Source organism: Schistocerca nitens, chromosome 6 (genome assembly GCF_023898315.1).
Source record: "Schistocerca nitens isolate TAMUIC-IGC-003100 chromosome 6, iqSchNite1.1, whole genome shotgun sequence".
NCBI lineage: Eukaryota > Metazoa > Arthropoda > Insecta > Orthoptera > Acrididae > Schistocerca > Schistocerca nitens.
The window spans coordinates 519589788-519610478 of NC_064619.1; the positions used below are offsets into that span (position 1 = coordinate 519589788).

Consider the following 20691-nt stretch of genomic DNA (forward strand, 5'->3'; position numbering starts at 1 on the left):
TTGTTTTCTGTATTAGGTCTACATAAAAAGATGGGAAGCTACAGATACCTATGCAAGAACATAGGGTTCGTTTCTTACATGTAAGAAAAAAATGTGGCAGTTTATCGGTTCAAAATAGTTGCATGAAATTTACAGAGTAGCAGACAGTCAGATTATTTTATCGTTCACTAAGTTTTTCATTTTTGCTGCTTTTTAATATGTTTTTGTAACTCCTCTGCGTCTATCTTTGCGCTTATTTTCAGTCTTTACTTTATTTTTGTATGGCAATATTTTATCTACATTCCTTACTACATATTCATCGTATTTTTGCTTCAACTAGCTTGGACCTGAATAATTGTAATCTCCAATATAACTTGAATTAGACACATCATTTTCAAAATTTGTTCCAAGGGGGATACAGATACTTTATGAACGTTATTCCCATCCCTTAAGTTACTGTGTATCCGTAGTTTTTTTCAGATATTTACATCGTTTACAAAGTGCTAACACAGTGTTGTCCTGCAAATGGAGGCTACAGTATGGGAGTGCTACAATAGCGCCAGTTATTTTTAGTGAGTCTATGGTCCATTAGCAAACAATTTCGCTAGTCTTCAGGTTCACTCGCTTGGTATATGAAAACTGCTTTCATTTAAGGAGTCTCTGACACTTTGTTATCAATTTTTAATGCTACTCGCGAACATAAATCACAGTAGATATTTTTGCATTATGAATTAACGCCCTAAACTTTAGCAAGAGGGTAGCACGGACAGGTTGTGGGCGAACAGTAGGCCTATGTTGAAACTGCGTCGTGTGGTCGCACGAGATTTGAGGCGATGTATTGCATGCGCCCAACACCACACTACGTGGTGTAGGTGGAGCGACTTTGGCTTTGGCCAGAGCGATTCTCGGCAATGTATCTTTGGTGAAATGTGTCAAACATGGCTGTTAGCCAGTAGCAATAAATAGGTAGTTTTTAAATACATTTTCAGTATCTAAACATGATGCAAGAAGATTCTAACGGAGAATCGACTTTCGAATTTGTCGACAAAAAATCTGATAATGGATTGACACAAGATAAAATGGAAAAAAATACAGGTTGTTTTGTACATTTGTTTTTAGACTTATTTTGTTTAACAACAGATAGTGATCGTTATTAGAGGCCCAAGTAGTGATTAACACATTCGACATTACCCGTACATTGAATTGAATAGAACGTATGACTGCAATAATATAAATGATACAAAAGCTTTTTATTAATAATGAAGCCATACGAATCTTAACGTAGCTTTCCATAGCTGTTCGCTTAAGTTGTCGCTTTTTTGTGAACATTTCCGCTTGTTGCTTAGTTCGTAGAGCATTAATAGTAAAGATGCAGCTGAAATGTTTGCAATGTTAATATAGCTACTTAATTTTGGTAAGTCATGGGCTTTAACTTTTGGAAATTGCGTATACTTTGTGTTTATATACAAGATAATTATTGTAGAAAGAGTTATTTGCTTGTGACGCAGTGTGTCCAGCGGCGTAGGACATTAAACCCTGTCCTTCCTTTTCCATTTCAGCATAAATTAGGGTCATTCCATGTCAGTTCAACCAATTTGAGAAAATGTTGCAGCTGATAGTCTCAGATTTGGCTGAAATTTAGCACACCAATGCTACCAAGTGTGGAACACTCATGCACAAAATTTTAAGTTCCCCTGCTAATTAGTTCAGACTTATGACTTGTGAAAGAAGGTGGCGTGACCCGGCAATTGCAACCTGCATCTGGCATTCTATCTTCAGACCCAACTTTGGGTCTTAATAACTTTGGAACTAGTCTGCACAGTCCAGTGAAATTTTTACAACCCAGTAACATCCACTTAGAGAATACTCTATGAATCAAAACACCAGCAACATATATCTGAGGGAAAATAAAAAAATCCAAAATGTTATTTAAAAAATGTAATACGTTAAAAGGTACATATTGTAGGTGCCCTCTGTGCCAAATATAATTCACTCAAAAAGGGTATAAATTTTTTTGTGCTGAGCTTAATGTGGCCTAAACACCCACAGAACTCATTTTGCCATATCAGTCACACACACGAAAATACAAAAATTTGAAAAATTACCTGAAAAACATGGATTTTCCAAGTGTGGTAGCACAAAAGGGACAAGTGATATCCAAGCTAAATTTCACACACTGCATAAGTAGACCATAATATAATATGTGGCAAAATTTCAACTTGTTATTGCAAGGCATTTGTGTACAATAAAAGTTGACAGAGATGTATTTGGTTAAGTTTCTTTTAACACGATTTAGCAAGTAATAGTGATGATGCAGACAGCTTGTTTCAGATAAAGCTGCAGCAATTGTTGGGAACCATTAGGCAACAGAAAGGTAAACAATGGTAGTTTTCAGGGACAGAATGAGTCATTGTTAGGCAGTAACAACAAAGGAAACAAGCAACAATTACTGGTTACTCATGTTTTTAAGATTCTAGTTCAGACTGGTCAGTACTGTTGTGGAAAGTCAGTATGGAAGCAGAAGAGTGTACTAGTGGTGCTTTTTTTCAAACAAGTTGCAGTATTGATAGAGCACAAGCATCTGAATGTCACAAAACAACATATGGAACAAAATGTGACATTTGCTTTATACTGTATGATCTGGATGAATCTAACCAAGATCTGTTGCTATGGAGATCCGGGATACACTCTGTGGGCACAAGAAGTACAGTTCCAGGAAACTTTAGTGTTTGTTATCATCATATGAAAGTGTTTCTGGATAAGTATTCTTTTCTACAAAGAAGTTGTTTTGATCTATTTCGGATTCATAAGAAGACACTGAAGTGTAGCCTCAGAGAAATAGATATAAAATCAGTATTGAAAGTGAATCAGTGCATGGGAGTTCACATGAAACCAGGACAAAAGTTATGTTCCAGGTGTGTTACACTGCTAAAAAATGAAGAATATTCTGACAATTTACATGACTGATGTAGAGTATCAGCCACCTACAACCACAGCGGATGAGCAATTAAATACTTAGTGACTGCTCTTGGTTTATCTCCCATGAAGACACACAAAGTTGGGAAAAGAGACAGGCCCAGCTATGATAGAAGAAAACTACGAAAAGCTCAAATGGAATTAAAACACAAAATAGCTGACACACTAATGGTGGAAGTAGTTCCTATGCAACATATCAGAACTATATGTAGAATTCAAGGAAAAGTGTCCCAATACCAAAGTAGGTTTATCATCTTTTTTTCAATCTTCGGCCAAAATGGGTTGTGCCTGTAAGTGCAAGGGGCACACACAATGTTTGTGTATGTGAGACCCATCAAAATGCTAAGCTGATGTTTGCTGCTATAAAGGATTCTGATCTGGATTACAAAGGTGCAATGAAGCTGCTAGTGTGTGACATCATTTCCTACCAGTGCATGGTACACAGGTGTGAAAAGTGTCCTGGTAAGGCAAATCTTGCAGAACACATGAATACCAAACTGTATGGTGAACGCCTTATGGATGACGATGAACTTATTTCTTATAAACAATGGACATACATGGATCGCATCTTGAAACAAAGCAAAGTACAGTGGAAGATATGGGTTGAAATGTGTTGTCAAAAAAAAACGGACAAACTGACCACACACAGCCTCACAGCAACAGCACAATCAGCTTATCTCCAGTTTTGTAAGGATAATTTGAAAAAAGATGAAATTATAGTAGTAGGCCTACTAGACTTTTCTGAAAATTACGCGTTTAGAATTCAAGATGCCATCCAAGGATATCATTGGGACAACAGTCAAGCAACTCTCCAGCCATTTACGATTTACTATAGAGGTGAATCAGGTAATGTGTCTGTCATGAACCTGTGCATTGTTAGTGACTGTTTAATTCATGATGTCATTGCAGTTCTTGCCCACATTCGCACTGTCGTGGCATATGTGAAAAACAAGCGGTCTCACATACATTTTGTGAAATACTTCAGTGATGGGGCAGCTAGTCAGTATAAAAACTGTGAAGATCTCAAAAATTTATGCATGCATTACCATGATTTTCAGATTCACGCAGAATGAAATTTTTTCGCAACGAGTCATGGTAAAAATGTATGTGATGGTATTGGTGCTACCATTAAGCGCATGGCATCACAAACTAGTCTGCAGCACCCTACAGAAGGTCACATTCTAACACCTTTTTAATTATTTACCTGGGTACAGTGAAATATCTCTGGCATACCATCATTCTATGTTTTGAAAGGTGAGGTGAAATCAGTCGAAGAGTTGCTAAAAAGCAGACTAGAACACGTTAAAACTGTTGCAGGCACAAGGAGCCATCATCACTTCTCTCCAGCAGACTATGACAATGTGCAGATGAGCAGACTGTCCGGTTATAACTATAGGTTCATGCACAACATGTGTCGTCACAGTGTGTCTGACTCAGGATTCAGAAGCAAAAACAGCAACATACAACTACACTCCTGGAAATTGAAATAAGAACACCGTGAATTCATTGTCCCAGGAAGGGGAAACTTTATTGACACATTCCTGGGGTCAGATACATCACATGATCACACTGACAGAACCACAGGCACATAGACACAGGCAACAGAGCATGCACAATGTCGGCACTAGTACAGTGTATATCCACCTTTCGCAGAAATGCAGGCTGCTATTCTCCCATGGAGACGATCGTAGAGATGCTGCATGTAGTCCTGTGGAACGGCTTGCCATGCCATTTCCACCTGGCACCTCAGTTGGACCAGTGTTCGTGCTGGACGTGCAGACCGCGTGAGACGACGCTTCATCCAGTCCCAAACATGCTCAATGGGGGACAGATCCGGAGATCTTGCTGGCCAGGGTAGTTGACTTACACCTTCTAGAGCACGTTGGGTGGCACGGGATACATGCGGACGTGCATTGTCCTGTTGGAACAGCAAGTTCCCTTGCCGGTCTAGGAATGGTAGAACGATGGGTTCGATGATGGTTTGGATGTACCGTGCACTATTCAGTGTCCCCTCGATGATCACCAGTGGTGTACGGCCAGTGTAGGAGATCGCTCCCCACACCATGATGCCGGGTGTTGGCCCTGTGTGCCTCGGTCGTATGCAGTCCTGATTGTGGCGCTCACCTGCACGGCGCCAAACACGCATACGACCATCATTGGCACCAAGGCAGAAGCGACTCTCATAGCTGAAGACGACACGTCTCCATTCGTCCCTCCATTCACGCCTGTCGCGACACCACTGGAGGCGGGCTGCACGATGTTGGGGCGTGAGCGGAAGACGGCCTAACGGTGTGCGGGACCGTAGCCCAGCTTCATGGAGACGGTTGCGAATGGTCCTCGCCGATACCCCAGGAGCAACAGTGTCCCTAATTTGCTGGGAAGTGGCGGTGCGGTCCCCTACGGCACTGCGTAGGATCCTACGGTCTTGGCGTGCATCCGTGCGTCGCTGCGGTCCGGTCCCAGGTCGACGGGCACGTGCACCTTCCGCCGACCACTGGCGACAACATCGATGTACTGTGGAGACCTCACGCCCCACGTGTTGAGCAATTCGGCGGTACGTCCACCCGGCCTCCCGCATGCCCACTATACGCCCTCGCTCAAAGTCTGTCAACTGCACATACGGTTCACGTCCACGCTGTCGCGGCATGCTACCAGTGTTAAAGACTGCGATGGAGCTCCGTATGCCACGGCAAACTGGTTGACACTGACGGCGGCGGTGCACAAATGCTGCGCAGCTAGCGCCATTCGACGGCCAACACCGCGGTTCCTGGTGTGTCTGCTGTGCCGTGCGTGTGATAATTGCTTGTACAGCCCTCTCGCAGTGTCCGGAGCAAGTATGGTGGGTCTGACACACCGGTGTCAATGTGTTCTTTTTTCCATTTCCAGGAGTGTAGGTCGCTATTTTAATGCTGTTTATGATGACAAAAGGTACTTAGGATGTGTTGCAGAGTGCTGTGAAGCAGAAGGTGATTGATTTGATTTTAACAGGAGAGCTAAAACAGCTTAGGTCTAACCCGCCACTGCCTGCACTGAAACTAGGTTTATTGTGCGGTATCGCTCCCTGTATATCTAGTAAAGCCAACCAGTGCCCTTAAATAGTGCAAGGAGTCCCTCTACCAGTTTTTTGTTGGACACAGTTTCTTCAGGTCTAGTTGTCCCGAAGATTCTGTATCTGGGATGAGAAGTTCCGCCTTATGCAAGACACCTTTTTTCTTTTGTTTCACCCATACATGTTTCAGCACTTTTGTGCTATCATCAGTGGGTTCTATTTTTATTTTTAACTGTAAATTTGTTGTTAACATATTAACATTTTTGTCGTTTACAACATTATGTAAAAGTTGCATTTATAACTTAATTGGCGAAAAGTAACATACCTTACATTATATTATTGTCATCTTGCTTTGGTAGCTGTTATGCTACACAATATACAACGTGTCATCTGCAAACAGCAAAACGTAATTTATTTTCAATTTATCCAGCATGGCTTCCATTCTAGCAGTTGGTGTGCTACTAATTCTGCCTGTTATGGCTAAGCAGGCCAATCTCTGCACCTTAGCAAGCTCTTTAGCAGCAACCCGCTGTTCTACCTTCTTCCACCACACTACGGCCCCATAGGAAATCCTAGGTCTAACCACTGTGGTGTATATCCAGTCATACCCCTGGGGCTTATGCCCCAGTTTTTGCCACAAGCCCTCCTAGTACTCACTAAAGTGCTTTTTGCCTTGGAGCAGATACTCTTAGTGTGAGGGGTCCAAGTTAGCTTCTCATCCAAGGTTACCCCTAGATATTTCACTGTCCCCTTCACAGGTAGAGTTTCATCGAAGAGCTTTAGATTCCAACTTGCATGCTGAATATGTCTCTTCGTAAATGGCACCACAACAGTCTTCTTAGGATTAACTCTCAGATCCTGTTTAATGCACCATTTTTGCACAATGTCGAACTCTCCTTGTGCCATATTCCTAACTGTGTCAGTGAATTTGCCAAGTATTCCTATGACAAGGTCATCTGCTTATCCTTGGCAGAAGCATTGTCTGGAATTTAGTTCCTCAGTGAGTTCCTTCACCACTAGATTCCACAATAGAGGGGACAAAACTCTTCCTTGTGGGCAGCATCTAGTGGTCTTAATTACCATCTTTTCATTCATCATGGTAGCCTCCACCTTCCTTCCACTAAGCATGGTTCTGATCCACCTACATATAGTGGTCCCCAGATCATGCACCTCTTCTGCCCTTACCATGGAATCGAAGGTCGTGTTGCTAAAGGCCCCCTTGATATCCAGGAAGATGCAGAGGGCTATTTCTTGGAAGTGAAGTGCTTTTTCCACTTTCCCGACGAGTTGGTGGAGAGCTGTTTCACATGATTTACCTGGTTGGTATGCGTGTTGGTTCAGGCGTAGAGGGACCCTACATAGGCTCCTCTCCCCAACATATACATTAACCAGTTTTTCCAATGTTTTGAGAATGAAGGAGGACAGACTGATTGGTCTCATATCCTAGGCCTTGGTATGATCAATTCTCCCTGGCTTTGGAATGAAGACAACCTTCAGTGCCCTCCAAACATTGGGAATGATTCCTACTGCTAAGCTAACCCTAAATAGCCTGCATAGGATTCTTATAAACTTTCCTCCTGCCTGTTGCAGGAGAGCTGGAAAGATTCCATCTGGGCCAGGTGACTTGAACGGCTGGAATGATCCCACCGCCCACTGGATTTTTGTTGAAGTTCACACACTCCTTGGCCGATTCCCAGTCCTCTCTTCGAGTGTCTGAGAACTGTTGTCTCTCTGGGGTCACATACTGGTCTGTGTTAGCCAGCAGAGCATATTGAGGAAAGTGAGTTTTGAGGAGCAATTCCAGTGTCTCATGTGCTGTCTTTGTATATTCCCCATCCTCCTTCCTCAACGTACCTCCTGGATTAGTTGGTACTCTAGTGAGAATCTTGTGAAGTCTGTCTTGTGCAGCTGTGCCTTCCACTTCCTCACAGAATGCCTTCCAGGATGCCCCCTCTGCTTGTCTTATTGCAAGGTTGTAACTGTCGAGGGCCCCACGATATTTAGCCCATTGTCCTTTGCATCTCGCAATATTAAACCATCTCTGTACCTGTTTTCTTTGCATTTCCAATTTGTTATTCCACCAAGGAACACTCATATTTGTGCACTTGCTGGTGATTGTGCAGTTATCCTGATTTGAGGTCACTATGGCAGAGGTAACAGCCTCTGATACTTCCTCAAATTCTCCTGGCTTCCTCATCGTGGTTTTAATTTCTGATAAGCCTAAGTCAAGGTCTCTCCTATATGTATCCCAGTCTGTTTTCCTGGGATTTCTATAAGTCATGGTCTGTCTGATTCCCATTTCAACCTTGAATTTAATGTACATGTGGTCCGATGATGGCTCAAACACCACATGCCATTTTTGACATAGCTACCCATTGTCATGGAACCAAATGTTATGTCAATTACTTCTACCCTTCTGCTATTCCTGAATGTAGGTTCATTGCCCCTATTCAGGACCTCTAAGTTTTTAGCTAAGAGGAATTCAAGAAGGTACTCACCTCTCCTGTAGGTGTCCTTGCTGCCCCACACTAGGTTGTGGGCATTGGCATCGCACCCCACCAGCAGTTGGTCACCTTGCCGATGGCAAGTCTCTACCGGTCTCCTCACCTCCGAGGGAGGGGGAGAACTGTCTTCGTAAGGAAGGTATGCTGAGGCCAAGACAATTTCCTCCGTGATACCTTCCTCACATTGCTGCATTTTGATGGTGACTAAGTCCCTAGAGCAGAAATCCATCATTGGCATGAAAGAGATGCCGTTTCTAACATAGATGCATGTTCTGGAAATTCTTAGATTTCTAGCATAGATCAGCTTACCTCCAGTGCCTCCGAGGCCCGATACACCCCTTTTGTGTAAATAGGGTTCTTGTACCAGGGCCATGTCCACTTCCTGTCTCCCCAGGCAGCGGCTCAGAGCAGCAGAGGCCCCTTTTAATCTGCAGCACCTCTAGTCTCCGTCTTACTGCCATCTTTGAGGTCTTTGAGAACCCTGACGGTGACCCTGCTCCTGCATCGCCTTCAGGGACTTCTCACCAACCTCCACCACCAGTGTTCGTCCTTCCGGAGCAACCTTCTGGTTAATCACTCTCCAGTCTTCTGTTGGGACTTTTGGGGTCTGGGCCCCTATTTTCCCGAACAGAGTCTTGGGGGAGACTTCCGTAAGGATCTTGGGTACCCATAATGCTATCTTTGCAATCTTAAGAAGCTCCGCTGCTGTCTTGACCAGCAGCTTCGCATCTTCCCACGGGGATATCATGGGGACCTTGTCCTTAAGCTATTCTACTGTGTGCACCCCCTCACAGACAAAAATGAGTCCACCACAGTCTAGATAGACCCTCCTGAAGTTGGGAACTGGGCCAGTGTCCCCCCCCCCCCCCCAATCTTTTCAAAGAGGGCCATCTGTACTAGTTCCTCCTGCTGCGAGGTAATGGCCACCAGTGGATAACCTTCCTGGATAACTGCCATCCTAAAAACCGAGACTGCAGTACTATAGGTCTGTTTCCCTATTTCTTGCCTCGGTTTTTTCTGGACTCACTTATCCAGGGAGGAGGGAGTCTTTGATTCCTCCCTTATCCGCTTACTGTCTTTGACGTTGTGGGGGTCTGCGTGTCCCCTTCAACCTGAGACAGTTTTTTCCTGGGGGTCTTCGGTTCTAGTCCCTTTACTTCCCTCCATTTGCGTTTAGGAAGCCATTCTTTTCCTTCCTTTTCCCTCTATTCCCTGAGTAGCTTCCTCCTTTGGGCCCCAGACAAGCCTTTGATCTTAATCTGGTCTAGCTTCTTGGTTACAGTTCCCAATTCTCGCTCAGGTCTAGATCCTGGTTCAGTAGTGGAAGTGCCTTCCATAACCTTCCTAGTAGCATAGTACAGTAGCTAAAGTGTGGGAGAACTTCTGTTCGAAGCACAATCGACTGGTTTTTAGCAGTTAAGGTGCAGTAAACATTAATGATAGGTTGTGTTAATCTGTCTATATGTTGTTGCTTAGTGATTAAACAGTTGTTGGAGAGGATAAGAAGAGGCAGAACAGTTTACGATATGTTTTTACAAAATTGTGTTGTGGAACAATGACCACATCACCAAATACATCTGTCAACTTCCATTGTACACAAATGTCTTGCAATAACATGCTGAAATTTTGAGATATATATCATTATTGCCTACTTATGCAGTGTGTGAAATTTGGCTTGTATACCACTTGTCCCTTTTGTGCTACCTCACTCTGAAAATCCATGTTTTTAATTTTTGTATTTTCATGTGCATGTAACTCAGTTTTTGTGACTGATATGGGCATGATGAGATCTGTGTGTGTTTGGCCACATTAAGCTTACCACAAAAAAATGTATACCCTTTTTGAGTGAATTATATTTGGCATAGAGGGCACCTACAATATGTACCTTTTAACATATTACATTTTTAATCACATTTTGGAATTTTTTATTTTCCCTCAGAAATATGTTGTTGGTGTTTTTTTTGATTCATGGAGTGTGTTCTCTAAATGGACGTTACTGGGTTGTAAAATTTTCACTGGAATGTGTGGAATAGTTCCATAGTTATTAAGACCTGAAGTTGGGTCTGAAGATAGATTGCCAGATGCGGGTTGCAATTTCCAGGTCACACCACCTTCTTTCACAAGTCATAATTCTGGAACTAATTGGCAGGGGAAACTAATACTTTGTAGACGAGTGTTCCACACATGGTAGAATTAGTGTGCTGAATTTCAGTCAAATCTGAGACTATGAGCTGGAGCCCCTGGTTGAACTGACATAGAATGACCCATTAATGACTCAACCACTTCAATGTTACATAATAAATTGTTTTATTTTTCTTGGACATTGCTGGCAAACAAAACTTTTTTTTAAAACTGAGACAGTATATTTAGGCTGAGTTCATGAAGGGGTTTATTTTGGCAATGTGGCAGCAAGAGCATTGGAGGTTAATATCTGCCAAAAATTATCAAATTGAGATGGATAAAAATAGACACGGAGTGTGAATTAATCTAGATGAAAGTAAACTTCAAGTGGTCCAAGTAATAAGTGATTGTGTCTGTCGTCCATCTGTAATAACTAACAACGTGGGAAAAAACTTTTTTTTTTTAGATTTTTGCTTGAATATTTCTTGATGGTGCCATAGCTATTGTAAGCAGCTGCCATTCATCAGATACTGAGAGATACGTGCATTTAATAAATTTTATTTAGAGAGAGATTTGTGCTTAATGGTACAGTATTAAACACATACCTTAAAATTTTTGTGGAACCAGTGACACCTTTGCTCTAGGTATGGTATTGTAGATATGTTGGCAACAAACAGAACCAGTATCTTAAACTCTAGTATTGTGAAGGAAGCATTGTATGATAGCTAGGGTGTTACAGTATCAGAGATTATCTGTGTTGATGAAGAATGATAACTAAGGCAGAACAGCAGTTTTGTTAATCCAATGTTATGAACTTAGCTGAAATAGTCTCCAGCTAATATTCCCCAATGGAATTTGAGATGTGGAAGGCTCAAGTCCAGGTGTGTTATAAGATACACCTTAGTTGCAAATATGTAAGACAAGATAATTTTTCTGAAAAAAAAAACTATTTTTTGTTGATGGTTTCAGTCAGTCTTGTATAGGAAAGAAAGCTGCATTGTAATGTCAGATTAAGTCATGGAATAAGCAACAAATGAAAAATAAGTCCAACCAAATCCTTGCATGATGGTTAGTCAGAATAAACCACTCAGTAGATTTGAGAAAGTGTTATGTGGGCCTATGAAATCCTAAAAAATCTAACTTGGAGATTTCTGACGCTGTGCCTCTATGGAAAATTGGTGACAAAGCATTTATCAAGTCACTCATTGATCTAAATCTATGATCTGCACTGTGAAGTGCATGACAGAGGGCACGTCCCATTGTACCAGTTTTAAGGTTTCTTCCCATTCCATTCTCTTATGGAGTGTGGGAAGAATATTTGTTAAATGTCTCTGTGTGTGATGTAATTAATCTAATCTTGTCCTCATGACCCATATGTGAGAGATAAGTAAGGGATTATAGTATACTAGAGTAATCATTTAAAGGCAGTTCATGGAACTTTGTAAATAGTCTTTCTCAGGATAGTTTACATCTGGGTCATTCCATGTCAAGTCAGCCAGGCCTTGACACCAACCATGTCAGATTTTGATGAAACTTGGTACAATTACTTCTTTTATCATCCTGAAAGCACTTGTAAAATTTTTTTGCTCTTTTTTTAGCTAACGGATTTTTAGTTTTACAAAAACTGCAATATCTAGCGTCTCAGACCTGATAGAAAGCTCAAATTTGTTTTAAAATACTCTTAATTGTATAGGCTATTAGATAAAAGAAAAATTATGTTGGCTTTTTAACCTGTTTAATAGTTATCTAATTTTAAAAATAATATTAATTATATTTTAAAAATAAAAAGTACCAAGTGACTTAGACACCGAAAATAAGTTTTTGTCTTCTTGGAGTAACAATGTACGCTTGGATTTTGTTTTGTTACTCCTGTGTTTTGAAGTAAGAAATTATTACAGTGTTAAATAGTGCTTGGATAGTATTTTATTAAGTTTATTTGAACTTTCAGTAAGTACTGTTACTTAGTTTACAGAGATTCTTTTCCAATATCCTATAAAAGTAACCAGAACAGTAATCAGACCAAAAGTGAAATCAGTATGTCAGATATTCAAACCTGTAGCGTAGGGTTATTTAAAAAATCTGACTGTTTCCAAACAACCTACACACCTTCAAAAAAGTTACAACCAGTATCTGAATTGAGTGAGGAAGAAAAAGATTTAATCCACTTACGATCTGGAATTAATCTGTGTGAATTTAAGTATATATGTTCACACCACAGCTACTACTTTTTAAATGTTTTTGAAAAGTATCAAACAACATGTGTAGACCCACTAAAAAACACAAAAAGCCCATCAAAAACTCGTTGAGAAGTGTAGGCTTGGATCTTTCTAAACAATTACTGACAAAAAATATTAGCATAAAACCTGGACAAAAGCTTTGCTCAACATGCCGTAACTTTTGTGAGGAAAAATTAAGAGTTGAAGTCAATGAAAGTGAAACAGATGATGAAGTCATGGTTGAGTTAGAATCATTGGAATCCAGAAATGAATCCCTCGTACAAACAAACATTGCTCTTGATAATTTAGGTTTAATACCGATAAAGCTTCATGGCTTGTCAGAACAAAGTAAAGGGTCTTATTTTAAAAGGAAGGTTAGCAGTATTGAAAAGACTGCAAAAAAGGGGTTTCAAAAGCATTAAAATATTATGCACCAAGTTCTGATGATGACAAAGAAGATACAAGTGTGGTTGAGAAAGCAAAGGATTTTGATGTAATGATTTCTCTTATGAAAGAGAAGATTGGGAGGTCTAGAAAAATCCAGATTCTGACCTTGTCTCCAGATTCTTGGAGTTGAAATAAAGTGATGAAAGAATTTAATGTAAGTGAGTACATGGTGCGACAAGCTAGAAAGCTAAAATCTGAAAAGGTTATTTTGGAAACTCCTGGTCCAGAAAAAGGTAAAACTCTTTCTGAAAATACAGTAAGACTTGTAACAGATTTTTATGAAAAGGATGAAAGTTCCAGAGTGCTACCTGGAACAAAAGACAAAGTAAATGTTCAAAAAAAAGTGTACATGCAAAAAAGACGCCATTTTGTGTAACATGAGAGAACTCTATTATTCTTTCCAATGGGAGAATCCCGAGGTAGAAGTAAGATTTTCAAAATTTTGTTTCTTGAGACCTAAATGGTGTATCCTTGCTGGTGCTGCGGGCACACACACTGTATGTGTATACAGTATCCACCAGAATGTTAAACTATTACTGGATGCTGTGAAAATTTAAGAATCTTATAAAGACCTAATTAAGATGCTTGTGTGCAACACGGAAAACCAAGATTGCATGCTACATCATTGCGACAGCTGTCCTGCAAATACTGCACTAACTGAGTACTTAACTGAAAAACTAAGTGAAGATTATGATTTAGAAGAAGAAATTATAATCAGTCAGTGGGTTAACACAGACAGGGCAGAAATGATCAGTCTATCAGTGTTGAAGACTACATTTCTTTATTGGTTAGGTCATTGGAAAAGCTCACCCCGCACTGTTTATAGCAAAATCCCAATCAGCAGCATTTAAAAGATTGAAAGAAGACCCACCACCCAAAACAGCAATTATTGTGATGGATTTCAGTGAAAATTATCCAAAGTTACCACTGGAATAGAGGTGGTTGTACTCTACACCCAGTTGGAGTTTTTCTAAGAAATGAGGAAAACAATGTTTTTGTTTCCAACCACTGTTTTATTAGTGATGACCAAGAACATGGCACTGGTTTTGTTAACTTTGTACAAAAAGAAATTACAAAGTGGCTGTCATTACATCATACTGACATTGACTCAGTTCACTACTTTACAGATGGTTGTGCTGGGCAGTACAAAAATAGAAACAGTTTTAAAAATTTGACTGAACACTTGAGAGACTTTAATTTGAAGGCCCAACACTCTTTTTTTGCAACAAGTCATGGGAAGTCAATTTGTGATGGCCTAGGAGGAACTATTAAAAGAATTTTAAGGGAAGCCAGTCTACCGCTTTCAGACGAAGAACAAATAATGACAGCAATCGATGTGTACAAGTTTTGTGAAAAAAATATTGAAAACATTCATTTTCACTTTATTGACAAAGAAGCTGATTTGCTATGGTTAAAACTAGAAAAACGCTTTTCAGCAACTCTAACCATTCCTAGAACAAGAAGTTTTCATAACTTCAAACCACTTCCAACAAACAACCTTGAAATTAGAAGGACTACAGGTAGTGTAAAACTCTCCTTAGTCTTTTCTTTCCATTCTTCTTCTGATTGGGTTCGTGTTGAACCATCCATAAATAGCTATGTGGCTGCAAATTATGATGGTAACTGGTACTTTGGACTGGTAAAAACAATATTCAATGATGAAGAAGATGCAGAAATTCTATTTCTACATCCTTCAGGACCAGCTGCATCATTTTATTGGCCTGAAAGAGAAGATTCTTGCATAGTGCCTTTGGAGCACATAGTCTGTGTAGTAGACGCACCTCAATCAAGCGGCACCGGAAGAATGTATTACTTCAAAAAAGACTGTATCAAAAACACTGAAAGCTCTAGGATGAAGTGGAAAAACAGTTTGAATCAGCATTAATGTTGATTAAAAAGATAAAATTACTCAAAAAAATTCAATGTTTCAAGCAATCAGTTGGGTTATACATAAGTGTCGTAAGTACACTATCTTTGTACATAATTCTAATGTAATCTACTATAATTAATAAACATGTTAAAAAGCCATCATTATTTTTGTTTTATCAAGTAGCCTATATGTTTAAGAGTAAATTAAAACAAATTTGAGCATTCTATCAGGTCTGAGACTCTAGATATTGCAATTCTTATAAAACAAAACATCTGTTAAAAAAAATACATACATATATATTTTCATAGAAAATATTAATATATTTTAATAGTATCATTTTTATCTTCAAATATGTATAATAAATAAACTTGCTGCAAAAATTCATGATGTTATCTAAAAGAGTTTTTAAGATAAGCAATTTTAAAGTTTTGAATACAAATTAAATTTACCATTTCCGAAGGGTCAGAAAACGCAAAACATAAAAACTTTAAAAATTTATAAAAAAAAACTATAAGAGATACAGCAAAAAAATTTGCAGGTGTTGTCAGGATGGTATCAGAACCATTTGAGCCAAATTTCTTGAAAATCTAAGGAGGTGGGTGTAAAATTTATTTTTTATTGGGTGATTTGATATGGAATGACCCATCTATCTTGAAGAATATGCCAATTCAGTTTCTTTAGCACCTCTGTGACACACTCCCAAGGGTCAAACAAGCCTGTGACCATTTGTGCTGCCTGTCTCTGTATCCATTCAATATCACCTGTTAGTGCTATTTGGTAGTACAGGTCCCACACACATGAGCAATTAGTCGTGTGAGTGATTTGTAAGCAGTCTACTTTGTAGACTGATAGTTCTTCCCCAGTAGTCTACCAATAAACCAAAGTCTACCACCTGCTTTATCCACAGGTGAGCCTATGTGATTATTCAGTTTTATATCCTTACAAAGTGTTACATCCAAGTTTATATGAGTTGGCCGACTTCAACTGTGACTTAGTGATATTGAAGGCAGAGGATACTGCACAGATTTACATTTCTAAACATTCAAAGCAAGTTGCCAATCTTTGCACCACTGTGAAATCTTATCAAATCTGACAGAATATTTATGCAGCATCTTTCACACAGTATTTCTTTATAGATAGTTGCATCATCTACAAAAAGTCTGAGGTTACTATTAATATTGCACGCAAAGTCACTATATACAACATGAACAGCAAGGGTCCCAGCAACCTTCCCTGGGTACTATCCGAAGCCACTTACATATTTGACGATGACTCTCCATCGAAGGTAACGTGCTGTGTTACAACTTTCACTTGATACCCCATATGATGTAGCTTCTGAAAGTAAGCATAGGTGTGGTACTGAGTCAAATGCTTTTCAGAAATCAAGAAATACTGCACCTACCTAAATGTCTTGATCCAAAGCTTTCAATGTGCTATATGAGAGAAGTGTGAGTATTGTTACACATAAGCATTTTCAGAATCCATGCTGAGTGGCATGGAGGACGTCATTCTGATAAAGATACCTCATTATATTTGAACTCAGAATATACTGTAAGATTCTGCAGCATGTAAATGAAAAGATAATGAACAGTAGTTTTGTGGATCACTTCTACTACCCTTCGTGTAGACGGGTGTTACCTGTGCTTTCTTACAACTACCGGGCATGGTTGTTTGAGGGGTCTATGATAGATTATAGTTAGGAGAGGGGCTAACTCAGCTGCAAATTCAATATAGAATCTGATAGCAGTTTCATTGGGTCCTGGAGCTTCGTTCAGTTGTAATTATTTCATCTGTTTCTCAATGCCACTGACACTAATACTGATTTTACTTGTCTTTTCAGTGACATGAGGGTTAAATTTGCTTAATTCTCCTGGTTTTTTGTTTTTAAAGGAACATTTGAAAACAGAGTGAAGCATTTCAGTTTTTGCTTTGCTACCCTCAATTTCAGTTCATGTCTCACTTGCTAGGGACTGGACACTAACTTTGGTGCCACTAACAGCCGTTAGACACAACGAGATTTTCTTTGTGATTTGGGAATTATCATTTGACAATATTCTGTTACGTTAGCTATTAAAGGCTTCACACATTGCTCTCTTGACAACAAAACGCGTTTCATTCAACATCTCTCTATCTACAGCCCATTATGGACTGTTCTACTGGTTACATATCTGCTGGGTGTATAGTCAAGTACTCTTTTAAACCTGAGTCATAGTTCCTGTAGATGCTCCTGCCCTACACTGAAAGTTTCAAGTTCCTCATTCCAATATGAGACTACTGATTTTTTATCTAGTTTACTGAACATATATATCTTTCTGCTTGTTTTAATTGCCCTTTGTACTTTGATAATCATTGTTGCCAAAACCGCATCATGAACACTAATACTAGTTTTGATGTGGACATCTTCAAAGAAGTCAGGTCTGTTTGTTGCCATTAGATCAAATATATTAACATCACATGTGGGGCTCTGAACTGTCTGTTCTAGGCAGTTTTCAGAGAAGTCATTTAACAATGTTTCACAGAATTTCTTATCACTCCCACCGCTAACAGAACTGTAATTTTCCCAATTGATTGTTGGATGATTAAAGTCCCACTTAAGATTACAACATGGTTGGACAATTTAAGTAAAAGTGAACTGAGGTTTTCTCCAATATTTTCGATCACATTGGGAGATGAGACCGGTGGGCGATAAAGGATCCAATTACTATTTGATGCCCACCCGTGGTACTAAGTTTTGCCCAAACAATCTCACATGCAGCTTCAATTTCTATCTCGGTGGTTTTGAGTTTCATGTCTGCTGTGACAAATACGCCACTTCCATATCGCATTAGTCTAGCCTTTCGATATACACTTAAATTTTTACGAAAAATCTCACTCCTCTCAATTTCAGGTTTCAACCAGCTTTCTGTACCTAGTATCATGTGAGCTTTACTGCTTTCCAGGAGTGTTTCAAACTCTGACACTTTGTTGTGAAGGCTTCGGCAGTTAACCACTACGATTTTAATACTTTCGTGTAAGAGGCAATTCTGTTGATGTGACAGTGATATTTCTGGCTTTCCTACAGCTATCATTAACAGTATTGGTTGGAGAGTCACCTAATTAAAAAAAAGGAAAAAACATACAGTAGCTACCTGGTGTGTAGTGCACACCTGACCCATTTAGCAGCACCCTACAGTTCTCAACCCTAGGTTGCAAGTCCAGGAGGTTGAAGCCTAGCTTGTCACACAATTTTCGAAGTCTCTGGTTTGGCCCTTCCACCCAGCTCAGAACCAAAGGCCACGATCAGTTCTGGGGACAATGCTGGAAATTGCGACCTTTGTTGAAACTCCGTGTGCAAGGTTTTTCTCTGCCAGTGTCTGGAATTACCCAGATATGACAATGGAGCCTAGATGACAGGCATCATTTGTTCCAGTGTGCATTTGCTTGCACCCTGTTTTCTCAGTAGCTGCCGGAATAGCCTCTTCAACATGTTGAATGAGATCCCCAGCCATACACACTGTGTGCACCTTGTGTCCTTTCCTGTTCCTTGCTGCCATTTCCCTTTTCCTATAGGGTATCATCGTTTGCTGCATGTTTTGAACTGTTGAGATTAATAGACCCTACCCTTTTGCTTGTGTCTCCTCTTGACACTGGACAAAATAGGTTTCTCCAAAGCAAGTGAAGTGAGTCCCAATGGCCCAGTTTCATTGAAAGAGAGCACCTCGAACTTGTTAGTTGAGGGGATTGGTGTAACACCCTGAGACCTCCCTGATTCCCAACCACAATGTACAGGACATCTCAATCTCGCACTGAAACACCTTTTGCCATCAAGTGGACGAGTAATGACCAATCTGTACTTTCTGCAGAGCAGACAGGATCCACAAGTTAATTGTGGGGTGTTATTACTTGCCACCAGGTTCCACTGTGACAGTTCTAGAATCATTCAGAGGGAGTCTACAGTCTGTACAAAATTGTTGAGGCTTTCGTGGCCACTTGTTGACAAACTGCCTATTGGCTTCTGTCTCGGGTTCTTCGGCCGACGTTCATCTAATGATTTTTCTGATGTTTCGCCAGCACGAGTGGCTGGCATTGTCAAAGCTTCACCCTCCATTGCCGGTGGTGAACTGGAGCCGAGCTCGCGGGCGCAGACTATATGTACCTGGCGCGCCAACGTCCGAGGGCTTCTCCGCGGTCATTTCCGGTGCGGTTCTCCTCTTGCTACCTGCGACGGTCGTTCGCTGCAGTACGGGAAGCCAGGATCCGTAGACCTTAAGGCTTTCCTCTTTCTTGTTCAAACTGTTCGCGTGTTTTTGTATTTCTACAGCTTCTCTGAACAAGCGCGTGTGATAGTGGTTCTCTACAGCCAGAACTTCCGTGTCGGCGAATTTTATTACGTGGTCGGTCTCATTCAGTGCGTGTTCTGCCACGGCCGATTTCTCCACCTGCCCCAATCTGCAATGTCGCTTATGCTCCTTGATCCTGGTGTTAATAGATCGTCCAGTCATCCCGACATAAACTTTTCCGCATGTGCATGGTATGCGGTATATTCCCGACATTGAAAGTGGGTCTCTTTTCTCCTTCGCCGATCTAAGACACTCTTTGATCTTCCTTGTCGGTTTGAAGATCGTCTTTACGCCATGTTTGCGCAATATACGGCCGATTCTGTCCGTCACTCTGGGAATGTATGGCAGAAAGGCCGTACCCGACATTTCTTTTTCTGGTTCCTTACTTCGCCGAGTGTTTGGCTCAGTTACACTTCTAATATAATTTGTGGAGTACCCATTGCTCCTCAGGACTGTTTCCAGGTGTTGCATTTCTCGTTTGAGGTGTTGCGGCTCACATATTCGTCCTGCTCTCGTTACGAGCGTACTAATCATGCCCCTTTTCTGGCTCGGGTGGTGGTTTGACAGTTTGTGCAGGTATCGGTCCGTGTGAGTCGGTTTTCGATACACGCTGTGTCCCAGGTTTTCGCCGTCCCTTGTGACCAGCACACGTGGGGAAGACCGACACATACATTAAGGACTCAGGACATTTCATTGAGAAGCTGAAGAAACTGAAACTTGCACCAAACGACATCCTGGTCAGCTTTGATGTTGTTTCGTTATTTACGAAAGTGCCACTCAGTGACGCTCTGGAGCACATCGGTTCCATTTTCCCGCTAGACATCAGAAAGCTCTTCCATGCATGTCTCACCACGAGCTATTTCACGTGGAATGGCGACTTCTACGAACAGCTGGAAGGCGTCGCCATGGGTAGTCCTCTCAGTCCAGTGGTGGCCAACTTCTTCATGGAACAATTCGAAGCACAGGCACTGGACTCGGCCACTTGCAAACCTAAGGTGTGGTACAGGTACGTCGATGATACTTTCGTGGTGTGGAGCCATGGTGAAGAACAGCTCGGTGACTTCCTAAGACACTTGAACAGCCTCCATGCCAACATAACATTTACCATGGAAGTAGAAAAGGACAAGAAACTGCCATTTCTAGATGTGCTGGTCACAAGGGACGGCGAAAACCTGGGACACAGCGTGTATCGAAAACCGACTCACACGGA

General features: G+C 40.7%; 1 protein-coding gene across 2 annotated transcripts in view; it reads left to right on the plus strand.

Annotated features, from left to right (window-relative positions):
• Nucleotides 1–885: 885 nt before the first annotated feature.
• The window catches only part of LOC126263738 (protein PRRC1-like), a 77436-nt gene continuing 57630 nt past the window's right edge, over nucleotides 886–20691 (plus strand). Inside the window, exon 1 of one of the 2 annotated variants that reach the window (XM_049960919.1) lies at nucleotides 886–1074. In XM_049960919.1, the coding sequence (XP_049816876.1) occupies nucleotides 978–1074 (97 nt within the window). In that variant the 5' untranslated portion in view covers nucleotides 886–977. The remainder of the gene's footprint in view (nucleotides 1075–20691) is intronic. The other variant, XM_049960918.1, reaches the window with a different exon arrangement.